The 12,860-nt window shown below is 39.1% G+C and overlaps 1 protein-coding gene across 2 annotated transcripts; it reads right to left on the bottom strand.

Moving 5' to 3' along the window:
- Window positions 1-1,865: 1,865 nt before the first annotated feature.
- On the bottom strand, window positions 1,866-12,149 carry LOC113010947 (endophilin-A2-like). Of its 2 annotated transcripts, XM_026150247.1 has the most exons (9): window positions 11,902-12,147; window positions 5,647-5,715; window positions 5,276-5,492; window positions 4,892-5,025; window positions 4,483-4,641; window positions 3,497-3,600; window positions 3,005-3,138; window positions 2,836-2,895; window positions 1,866-2,144 (listed from the first exon to the last, which is right to left on the bottom strand). In XM_026150247.1, exons 1-9 carry the CDS (start codon window positions 11,944-11,946, stop codon window positions 1,957-1,959), a joined length of 1,110 nt encoding a protein of 369 aa, XP_026006032.1. In that variant the 5' UTR covers window positions 11,947-12,147; the 3' UTR covers window positions 1,866-1,956. The 2 variants fall into 2 exon arrangements, with proteins under 2 accessions (XP_026006032.1, XP_026006033.1); XM_026150248.1 differs by lacking the exon at window positions 2,836-2,895 and having other exon boundaries at window positions 11,902-12,149.
- Window positions 12,150-12,860: the final 711 nt, after the last annotated feature.

Consider the following 12,860-nt stretch of genomic DNA (forward strand, 5'->3'; position numbering starts at 1 on the left):
AAAGAAATAAAAGCTTTATTTCCACAGTAAGAGCAGCAGCTGACAAAAGCTGATCTTAGCCCTTTGTTCTTCATGAATATTATACAAGCTACAGAACAGCTCAACCTGAGCCCCTGAGTCCCTGACCCTCCTCCTCTCCTAAACTTGGGAAGGGGGCTTTTGATTAGGTGTAATGAGGCATGTAAACCCACACCTGAACCACAATTATTAGTCTGCTATGCCAAACCCCCGGTGCAATGCATACCACTAATAACAGAGCACAGATGCAAGCAAAACATTAAGAGGTATCTACTGTGATAGCAATGATGGTATTATGGACTGGGAGACTGAGCCTCAGAGGCACCGTGGGCTTGGGATGGGGTAGATAATGAGAAAGGGGGTAGGGGCACAGGGGCAGGTGGTGAATAACGCATAGTGGGGGAGGGCATAATCCAGTGCTGTGTGCCCTTGCCTGCTGAAAAGACCTGTCTGTTCCACTCTCAGTTTAAATGGAGATGGGAGAGATGAGTGGGGCAGGGGGCGGTCTAACAAGGGGATCATGACAAGAGGAGAAAGTTGGCATTCTAGTGAACAGCACAGACCATGACAGTTCATAGTTTGCTTGTAATAGGCTTAATTGGAACTGAAACCAGCCATTGTGCAAAGGTCCTTCCTTATTATTTGTAAATTCAGTACACAGTCACTGGAAGATAGTAACCCCCATCAGGTCTGATGCAGTTTCGGCCTGAAAACTGAGGCAGGTACAAAAAACACCAAACACACATCAGATTAAATTCCACGCATCAAATTGGAGGTTAGAATAATAAGGCCAAGCTCACCCGAGCACTGACGTGGAAAATGCACCAGTGACAGAAAGTTCATGAAACAAACAGCTGAATTAAAAAAAAAAAAAAAAAAAAAACACCCCACAGAACATTATGAGTGACACTGCCAGCAGTATCAATAGAGCCTGAGAAAACAGGAACTAAAAGAACATGGTTTTGGCTTTGGTGTAACGTTGCACAACATGAACGGTGGGATGCTGCATGTAATCATCTGAAATATCAACACAATTGTGCACACGAACAGCCCTTTGCATTTTGGAAATTTAAAAAAAAAAAAAAAATTCTTTGGCATCCATGTTGAATAAAATGAGGGCAGTATGATCTAGGTTGTAAGTAACCTGCGTTACATAATGTTAAATTGTAATTTTTAGAGTTTAACTGCAATTCTTTTTGTTAATGCTAAAACTACCAATGTTTAGAAAAAAATACATCTATTGACTCACTCACGCTGTTTCAACATCTGCAAACTAAAACTTAGGACAAACTACCCAACATAGATTTGGTAAGAAACAGCCAACAAACATCACAGAATAGTGTTGCTGAATAAGGAGCTAAGAAGAAACTCTGTGACCACTAGAGGGCGGCAGAGACTAAACATTGATAAAGGGTAGCCAGTCCTCCATGTTGGCGCACAGTACTAAGGCCTTAAGGTACAGAGATTAAAAATGGGAGTGTATGAATAGTGTTTAGAGGAACGCATGCATGTGTGTAGTACCAATATGAACAATGCATAGAACGAAACGTAATATTCTGAGTATAAAAACAGGATAAGAAAAATAAAGTTGTTGCACTTAGGAGTTTGTAGACCATTTCTTCCCCAAACACCATTCTCTCTCAGCATTTCTTAATCAGTCCTGGTGATAGAGGTGTAGTGTAAAAAGTGCACAGGTGCATAGAGAATGGCTATAAAACTCAGGATATGACAGAAGCACCCAAATATTACGATATAATTTGGCTCATCGAACATTCCTCTGCCCTTGATGTTTTTACAAATCTGTGTGTACTCTTTAACCTTGAGATACAAAATAATATTGGTCATTGTCTTGATATTTACTCTTTATATAATCTTTGTTATCAAGAGATCTGGTAATCCTTTATCCTCCACTCTTCATAATCTTAACCCCTGCTGTTTTCAGTGTGGCAGAGGGACCATCACTTCAACATAGTTGGTGGGGAAGTATCCTGATTTTCCACGGAGGCTTCCTTCATACCAGTTCTCATCGATTTGAGAGACCAATTTAATGATGTCACCCTCCTGGAAGCCCAGCTCTCCGTCATTCTCTGGCTCAAAGTCATACATGGCCTTACAGCAAGGCTCAGCTAAAGAAAGAGACAGAGGCACAGAGATGGAGAAAGGGAGAAAAACAAAACAAAAAACAAATACAGTTATTCCATGGAAACAATTTCCCTTCAACGAGGTTAGTATATTCTCCTTTGAAAGGTTTTCATTATAGGGAATTTAACACCAATGTTTTCCAGTCCACTCTGTAGCCATGAAGTCCAAGTCATAAAAACTGGAAACATAAAGACTTTTAAGTTAGTCACCAGTGTGCTTAAGGAGAATCCTTCTGAACCTCAAGAAATCAATGCAGGAGTACAAATCAGGCTACATATTTTCCCCATTATTTTCTTCTCTTTTGTCTGAGAATTGATTCAGACTTTAAACTGCAAATTAAATATTTGGGTACATCACGATTGTTTTTTTTTCTTCTTGAGATTCAGAAGATTCAGTCATCAGTGCACTAAGCTGTCAGATACATACAACTTCATACATAATACCATACTCAATGGTTATTTAAGATGTGTTTTTGTTTGCCAATGAATGAATGTATGTATCTGCAGCCTTGGTTATTAATTGACCCACCAATCACAGTGTAGCAAAGCTAGTGAGACACTTCACACTAATGCATAAACTTTTCTGCTACAAAGATGTGCAACAGGCTGAGTAGTAGTAGTAGTAATAGTTTTAAGTTCAGTGCAAGTGACACATTTTCTTCCTCTGTCCACTCACGCCGTCTGTTCTTGATGGACGGTCTTTGGAAGGATGGCCCTTGATACTGTGCTGTGTTTGCTTAATGTTGCAGAAGGAAAGACACATCAGTCATATGAATGAGACGCACGCACGCACGCACGCACACACACAATATGAAGAGGGAAAAAACAGAATGAAAGAAGTGTACCAGAAGAGTAAGCTGGAGGGCTTGAAGCGGATGAAGAGCATCCTCCGTTTGAGTGTTCTACTTCTCCAAAATCAAAGGCTGGTTTGGGTTTGGGTGTGTACTCTTGTCTTGGGCGAGACTGAGCATCATTTACCCTGCAAACAATCAGAATCACAAACCATTACCTCTTTGAGCTCACAAGTAGAAGATGTGCCAATACAAATACAGACATGCTAACAAAGAGTTGGCCGATCTTATTTTGGGCTTTAATCCAATCACAAAAACTAGACACATTTTATTAAAAGAAAACAAAATGATCTAAAGTTCTAAACTAAACTGATATTTTGTTTCTCTAACAGAAAAACAAAAAACTAAACATATTTTGCAGCTTGGTATTCATTGGATGTAATCAGATGGATAAAAGATACGGCTGAATCATCCTGTCATGAGCCAGAGGACGAAGCCTCAACATACAAAAGGCATGCCACTTTCCAAAAATAGTCTGGTGCTGACCTTTCTCTCAGTTTGTCAGAAAGCTCCTCCATGATCTGTGTGGCCTGTCTGTGATACTGCAGCAGAGACTCCACAAAAGACGACAGCTGACTCACCTGCTCCACCTACAAAGGCAGAAACATGATGAGTATTTAAAAAACAGAAAAAAGAAACGAAACATGGTGACAGCAAATACCACACCAAACAGGTTTGACGGGTTTCGCGTAACTGCACAGCACATTGGAAAAAAAACAAGGCAAGTCAGGTGATACGTACTGCCCTTAAATACTTGTGTGTTTTGATGTTGGAGAACCTGTGAGCTGCCAACTACATGCATTTCCAAAACATGCAACAGTGAAACAGTTGGGCAATGTAATTTCACATGGTTCTCATGTTCGCTACGTAGTTTCTTATGTGACTTGCCACTCTTTTCTCAGTTTAGTGCTACTGTATTAATGCACCATTACAGACTTTAACAAGTAATCCATCAGCATACCTTGCATTATAATACATTTCCTCCTAGACTTAGATCTGCAAGTACTGGTACACAGATAGCTTGGCAGCCACAAAATCTGCCCTAAATCATTATTCTTGCTAAAATGATTAAAGATGACTATAGACTAAATAACCATGTTTGTTGACACTGAACTAGGTTAACAATTGGTCAAAATTAAAAGCTACTGCTGCTTTTAAACTCATTGGGGATCTCTTGTCACAATACATTCAGTCTCTATCAAAGTATTTTTCATTATGCATAATGCTGATAGTGCTGTAGAATAACAAAGAGTGTCTCACTGGCACTCCTGCAGATATATAATCTAAGTTTATACAGTCTTCCTACAAGTTAATCCTTTTGGTCTTACACAGAGCCACAAATGTGGCATTAATCACATCAATACTTTTGTTACATCAGACTCATTAAACAATGTCAGGTTTTCTTACAACTATCTGTTGAAGGAACTTGGCGCAGCAGTTCTAAAAGCCACATTGTACTACTTAATACTCACATCTGTCTCCAGGAGGTTGTGCATTGAGCGCTCAGCCAGTTCTTTGGACTCGTGGAACTTTTCCAGGGCCTGCCTGATCTCTTCATCTTGGATTTTACCTTGACGTTTCTTTTTATAGTCATAGTCTAGACGGCGGCCCTCCAACTTCTTCAGGTGGAACTGCAAAGTGGGGGTGGGAGATTAGTGTTACAATTAGGAGGATGAAATTTCACAGAATATATACTATCATACAAACATCAAAAGATTTTCACTTGTTCATAACTGCTTTGACAAATTTTCTTTGTCATTAGTGTAATTCAATGTCAGCTTGGATTCTGAATACTTTTTTATAACATTGTAACTCACATGCAGACTGTAGAGCTCATTAGTGAATGCCTAGGCCTGTATGCGCAAAATCTTTTGAGTCTACCTGAATGTCTTTGATGTCCTTTTCAGCGATTCCCTGCAGTGGGTCAATAAAGTTCTGCTTCACATCAATATCCAGCGCATCCTTGACCTCAGCCAACCTCTTCATTGACTCTCCTGCATCTATAAGAGCCCCACCTGTGGAAAATGCACACACAATTAGCATGAGCATGCCTAAGATAATATGAGTCATGTAATTAGCAACAATCAAACACAACAAAGCCCCCAAATTAACAATGTCTGTCGGCAACCCCCTCACAAATGCACACAACTCCCCTATCATACTGTCCACATTCTTGTGTCTTTTCCTAATTTAAAGCATATGCTATCAAGTATAACATGCCTCTTCTACCTTATATCTTTTCCTGCTATTAACTGCTGTTCTTACCAAAGTTGCTACTCTCGCCGATTTCATGTCCATATTTAGTCATACACTCCCCCAGCAGGCCCTCAGCCTGGGGGTAGCCTGGACTGTTGACCTGCCCACGGATTTTGGAAACTGTGGAGAGCATGCTAAGCTTAGCTCTCGTTGCTGGATTAGGCTGGATGTACTCTGTTGTTTTATTGAGGACTTCCACTACTGCTTTGCTAGTAATATCAGCTTTCTGGTGGCACACAAGAAATGAAAAAAATTTAATGCAAGTTGAATGCCATTAGGGCCACTTATGTAAATCAAAGGAAGCTGGAAGAAATTATTTCAACAAGCTAATACAACTTAAACACATGAGCTGTAAGTATTATGTGGAATGCAATAAATACCCTTTCAAGGTCCTTGAAGTCTTCATCCAGTTTGGTTCCCTCTGCACCTCCAACCTTCTCACTCATCAACTGTGAACCCAGAGCAAACAGAAAAATACAACTGACTGAAATTAACATTCTGACTGGCCTTCACGGAGGATTACGAAGACTGAAAAAGAAAAATATTTCATATAAAATTTCTATTGATATCCCTGTGAATGTTTCTGAAAACTGTAAGCCACTTTTTCTACAAATGTTGTAAACATTTGAGCTTGACAAATTCTGGCTTCTCTAAATAATCTCCAGAGAATCTAAAATGCTGGTTGTCTGCGCCAACACAAAATGCCTAACCCTTTGCATACAACTCTATCCACTTCCAGATCCAAGGACACCTGTGCTTTTAGAATAGAATAGAATTCAACTTTATTGTCATTGCACATGTCACAAGTACAAGGCAACAAAATGCAGTTTGTTTCCATCCAGAAGTGCTTTAGCCATGATACAGATATATTACAAATATATGTTAGCAATAATATAGATATGTGAGTATATTACAGAAATGGGTCTATTATGGTATGTTATAATGTACACGGTATGAAGTATGTTATGAATATGCTATAACTATAAGTATGTACAGGCTGTAGTGAGTACAGGCTATGAACAGGATATAAATATGAAAAACTATACAGAATATGAAATTTAAAAAACTATACAGAAATATGAGATATACAGTTATACAGAAATGTGAACTATGCAGTTTATAAACAGTTGTAGAATTAAAAATTATCGAATTGTACAGAATGATTATTTACAGAGAATTATACATTAATGCAGTTAAGATAAGTGAAATATGTGGATAATTTCTACAGAGGCTATAGTGCTAGTGGTTGAGAGTGGTGGCTCAGTCCATGTTATTATTGTGTGTATGAGGGTACAGTTGTCCATTGTGTGTGTAGGTGGTTGTGGATGTGTGTATGTCCATGTGTTAACGTGGGTCAGATGTCAGGAGGCAGAGTTCAGGAGTCTGACAGCTGTGGGGAAGAAGCTGTTCCGGTACCTGATGGTCTTAGTCCGGAGGCTCCTGTAGCGCCTCCCAGAGGGCAGGAGGGTGAAGAGTCCATGTGATGGGTGACAGGGGTCTTTGATGATTTTCCCAGCCCTTTTCAGACACCGCTTCCTGTAGATGTCCTTTATGGCAGGAAGTGGTCCTCCGGCGATGCGTTGGGCAGTTTTCACAACCCTCTGCAACGCCTTTGCTTTTGTTGCTTTTAAAACTTTGTTGTTTATCTTTCAAGATTTTGTTTTAATTAACTCCCAAGTTCCAATACTTGTCCATTTTCCATGGGGGAAGCAACCTCCTCAGCTCTGTGTGAGGGACTGAGTTCTTTCCTCTTTACTTAGAACCATAATTCCATAAGGAATTATACTAGAAGTTTTCCTTTTTTCCATTAGGCCAGCACAGACTTTTAGCAGAGTTTCCTACACTACAGCCACATCCATGGATAATTTTAATAATCACAGATGCAGGCTTCATCTTTCTTCCACTAGGTCTCCTGGCAAGCCAAACAGAGGCTCATTGTGTGTGCGCGCTCTTATTTCAGTTCAGTTCAGTCCAGTGCAGCTGTCAGCAACACACTACACATAAAACTCTATGAACAGATGGATCGATCAATCTCTCCAGTTTATTGTACACAGGCCTGGCAATGTTTTTTTCTAACGTTCAATGACTCTGAAATTCGCCCTAAGCACCTATCACCAAAGGGTTCATGGGAAATAGATTAGCCCTGGATGTTTCCCTATTTAGAAACTGAAATCAAAGAATCTCTTTGTACCAGATGAGAAGTTGTTATGCACAGTGGGAAGTCAAAACTTAGCTCATTGCAGCTCTGTGGTTTTCTGCCCTTATAACAAATCTGATCTGATCTGAAACTAATCAAAGGCTTGAGTTAAAAATACAACTATTTTTCTGTGCTTTATTGAACACAGACAAACACACATTCCCATTGCAGGAGGGAAAACAGTGAGTGAACATTTGGCTTTAATAACTCACCAAACCTCCAGCAATGACCTCAAACAAGCAATTAGGTGCAGATCTGACCTTGCAATGTTAGCTTAGCCATCTTCTATTGAGCACCACACGAGACAGTGGCAGGTTTAATTCAGCTTAGTCCAAGAAATGTCTTTGGCCAACAAGAAAAGTAAAACCAATTCAGCTCCTGTGAAAGGGTTTGGCTTCAGTATACTAAGGAGCAGAAATTACCACTTTAAAATCAAATTCATTTCCAAGTTCAAAATGGGCTAATTATAATGAATTATAATGTCAAATGGGGCCCAGCAGGCCCCATTTGAGCTGACATATTTTCTGTAAAAATATGTTGGATGATCCATATGACACCATGACACAGTCTGACAAGATGACTGGCAGTCTCCAAAAACTGGCAAAAAGGGAATACTGTAGCCAAAAGATGCAAAGCACAATGCCAAAACACTACACACTTCCTCCCTTTCAGAATCAGAATCAGAATACTTTATTCATCCCGAGGGAAATTAGGGGTTACAGCAGGCAGCACGCTAATGGCGCATGCGCACTCACAAAGGATGATCTCCCTCCATCTCACCCTATCCCTAACATTCTCTTTTTTCACACCAACACTGAGGATCTCTTCCACCACTAGCTCCATGAATCTCCTCTGTGGTCTTCCTCTGTTCCTCTGGCATGGCAGCTCTATATTATTGGTAAAAACACAAAACTCTGACCTGGGCCTGCACGTCTGGGGTAGGGCTGGGCCATATTATACCGTTCACGGTAATACTGGTATAATGTTAGGCAACGATAGGAAAATGAAATATCGCGATAGAATGGGAGTAAAACGCGCATGCGCAGTGCCTTTGTTTTCATACGCACATGGCCAATTGTTGAGTGAAACAGATGAACCAGAATTGGTTTGTAAAAATGGTGCAACTTCCGTGATGTGGAACTGGTTTGGTGTTTGTCCGTCAGATACACAACAAAGCACATTTTTTTGCAGAACATGCAAGCGGCCGTTGTTATTGTCATATTTGTCGGACTAAGATGCTCTTAAATCTGGGAGTAATCTGGGTCCTAAACTCCGTATTCTTCAGGTCAAACAACACTGCAGCATCACTTAGAGTTAAAAACTGTCTAAATTCTTTCATCTTTAATAAAACGATCAGCATTGCTGCTTTACCAGGTGTAACTATAAAGTTTAACTTCCAGGCATCCATGAAAACAAAAGTTATTACATTTAACGGAGTTAGAAGTTAGCAGGAAGCTAGCGGAAGTTAGCTCGCTAGTTTCGCTAGTTACCTAAGCATGATATAGCATGTTCTGACTGAGAGATTTCTGAAAAAAAATCAAACGTACAGCTCTGCTATCACTTCCAACATAAATGAAGACAGGAAACTAAACAGCAGTGACGTTTGTAGGGTTACTGAAGTTGGGCTAGCTGGTATATAATGATGTGCTACGTGATCGCTAGCGACACAGCTATGTTAGCATAACATAAACAGTGAAGCTGGAGGACGAACACTAACACTTTTCCACTTATAAAAGTTAACGTGAAGGTTCTTCATGGTTAGAGACAAATGCAATCGCATGGCAGGGTGCTGTAAACGGACCAAACTTCAGTCAGGAGAACAACTGAGATAATCCATCCACAATACGAGGTTAGTCATTAATATACTGCAACAACATGGGAATAGAGCAGCTGCCAGAGAATTCAACATTAATGAATCAATGGTACAGAAGTGGAGGAAGCAAGAAGAATGAGTTTAATAAAGTTTGATTTATCTGACTGCTTTGTTTCGCTTAATGTGCCTTATAATCCCGTGCACCTTATGGTCCGAAAAATGCGTACTGCACACTGCAGCTTAATGTTGCAAAGCACCTCTTTTTAACTTCAGTGGATATTATACATGGTTATGCTCAGGATATGTCAGCCCATTTCTACTGGAAATGCCTTTTGGTTAAACTTTCAGCAAGGAATTTGCATTTGCACTGTTACATTTTTATAAAGCTTTAATGTACATAAAAACCAGCTTCTTGTTTAAGTGAAAATAAATGGAAGGTTGTCTTTTTGCGCTAGTAATGTTGTGGAGTTGTATTTTGTCTCGCATCAATTATATCGTCGGTTATATCATCATCACAAATTTTCAAATATATATCGTGATAAATATTTTTGGCCATATCGCCCTGCTCTAGTCTGGGGTATTTGTTTGGGATATTTTAATAAGATAAAGGGTAAAGCAACACAAAGTCCTTCTAATAAGGAGCAAATTAAAAATGGCCTCTGAAGAATGGCAGAAATTTGTGCAACACTGGTGGCCACATGCTGAGGAGAGATTAGTCTGTCAAACATAAAGGAAGTCTTAATAATCTGAGTAATTAAAGGTGCACTGATTTTTTTGATACGGTTATGAACCATTCAGCATTTATGTGATATTGCACAGGGATTTGGCACTTCACTTATAAACTGTAAAACATGCTGAAGGGCTTGTTTATTTAGTTGTTTCCTGCAACAGTGGCTATAGGAAATAAAAATTGTGGGGGGTTTTGTGTGGGCAAAGTACTAAAAATAGTAATTTGAAAAATCGCACATTTTATTTAAGATTTAACTTTAAAATGTAAATGTAGAATCTATATGTAATTAATATCTAGGCCATATGACGTAAGTCTGTTAGGCAATTACCTTACACAACTAATAATCTCCACCCCATTTTTTTCTTTTAAAACCTGAATGACAAGATGCTTAGCTGTGCTGGGCCAGGTAGTACAACTCAGATAAAAAAAACACTCAGTATAAATCTTGTGTGTTTGCAGCCATAGCATATTAAATAATTCTTGATTTTTCTATGACAGAAACTGGTCACTGTTCTGTATAGTTAGCAAACCACTTGTGCAGCTAGTTTAGCAAGAACTGGTTTCTGTGGATTCACCTATCCGTTGTTACAGTACTAACATAACAACTAGATCTGTGTTATTACTTGTGAGTTTGAAGCTGGCTTGGGCAGTATCCACATTACTAGGATTCCATTACTTACAATGGAGGACGCACACACCCACCGACGTAAGCGCAATCCCTTTTATATCACATGATGTTAGCAAAGCTGGTACAGGGACAACGCAGGTCATGGGCAGGTTTTGCATTTACATCAAAGGGCAGCTATTTATGTTTCTCTGATAACAAGCATTACTGTTAATGGATAAGTGGAAGCTGGAGACAAACCCAGTACAATAAATTCATGATGTAACAAGAATGCACAGACTTAAATTTGTGTAATCATCTGAATCTAAGCTTTCAAATCCCTCAGCTGTCTATGTTAACGTGTGCTGCTTCAGTTTTTACATGCTTGTTATGTGACATAGGAGATGCTCAGCAATGAGAAAAGCTAATGTTTAAAACACAGCACTGAACTCTTAAGCTTAGAGTTTTATACTTCCTTATTGAAGATGGAAAAAAAAAAAAAGAACATTACACCAGGTGACTGATGAACAGAATATCTAAGAAATAATGACAGATCATTTTACACAGCTGGGAAACATATGAAACGTAAACACTTAAAATTAGTTTACTTTTAACTGTTATCATCTTAACAGGACAGCTCATCTGTCTCGGGGTTGTTGCGATACACCAAGAAACAGATAAGGAACCTTAGTTTTGAACAAGACTGGCTAACTGCCCTGCTATGGAAAACAACAACAACAACAACAACAACAAAACACTGAAAAGATACGAAGAAACTCCACCCAACGTACGAGGTCTCTGTTTGGGAGACGGAAAAGAAACCTCCGATTGTCTGCTGCTCTTTTAACATCAATTTAACAAGAGCACAAGCCAAGTAGTACAAAACTTTGGTAGAAGCTCGGTACAAATACTGTTCCCAGGTCTCACTTTCTTAGGGGAAAAAGTAATTTATCAGAAAACAGTGGGTGCATAAATACAAATCGTTAGACTTGAGGAAAACAAAACTTTTATAGAAAGATTAACAGCTGGGTTAACCAGTGCTGTGTCAATGTTTCGCTAATTAGCATTAGCTAAGATAAAGTCAACTATTAACTTTTACGTTAGCCGTTACGTTAGCAACACATTTGTCATATTCTGAAATGTTTAACAAAAACATAGCCTATGGTATATGCAGCAAGCTGGAGGTGTTTAATTGTTTGTTGTTAAAGTTTTCCGTTGTGCTTAACCAGGTAGTCAGAATGCTACATGGCTAACTAAACGACAGGCTAATGTTTAACTGTCGCGCGCTTACCTGAGTGGCTTTGTAAATCTGTTTTTTAAATCCTGCGACGGACATCTTTGCAGGTTTCAGCGTTGCCACCTGGACCTCAAAGAAGGGGGGAAACGTAAGGAAAGCAGTTGCTCTAAGTTCACAGCACAAACAGCGACTGAGCAACACGTCTCCAAACTTTGGATCGTGGATGAGAAGTTTGCTAAGCAACCACAGTTTCCTGGCTTCAGGTTCGTGTGGGAGGCTCCATCCGGCTGGATAAAGTAGACCAAAGCACTTCGTGTAGACTAATAAATAAAAATACTAATAAACTGCCCACCTTAAGGTATCGTTACTCCATATTAAAACTGCAAGTACTGAAGCCTAAAGGTTGTTTCTCTATTCTAATAAGTAACTGATCATTCGTTTTTCCACACGATTTCCACTACTGATTCACCTATTATATTTTCAAATAATATTTTATAGCTGAATATAAAAGATTAAAATGCATTTTAAAAAGTAAAAAAAAAATCTAAACCTTAATTTGAGGTGTTAAATTAATTTACTGAGGACAAAACGAGTTTGTAGGAAGAAAGTCACAGTCAGCTAAAGTGATTTCCTGAACTAATTCTAGCAAATCGATTTTTGTTGTAGATCTATGGTTAATGGCATGTGGAAACTTTAGAGTGTACAGTGTACAAGATCAAGTACAACGATGCTCTTGGCTTTTCACGTTTGGTTTTAGCCCACACCGAACGGTAACCATATGCAAGAACTTTTTTCATGCAGCACTGTGAATTTTCTTTAGGTTCTAGTCAGAATGTATTTATCAATTATAGTGCATGAATTATTTTTTTTAAGTGGCAAATTACACTTTTTTTTATATACGCAAATTAACCTTACACCAGCACATTCTTGCATCTTGGTGAGCTCACCAGTGGATTTAGGCTGTCTGGATTGCTTCTTTACATTCATGTAATCCCAGTCTGTCTCCATTATAT

The sequence above is a fragment of the Astatotilapia calliptera genome, chromosome 18 (assembly GCF_900246225.1).
Source record: "Astatotilapia calliptera chromosome 18, fAstCal1.2, whole genome shotgun sequence".
NCBI lineage: Eukaryota > Metazoa > Chordata > Actinopteri > Cichliformes > Cichlidae > Astatotilapia > Astatotilapia calliptera.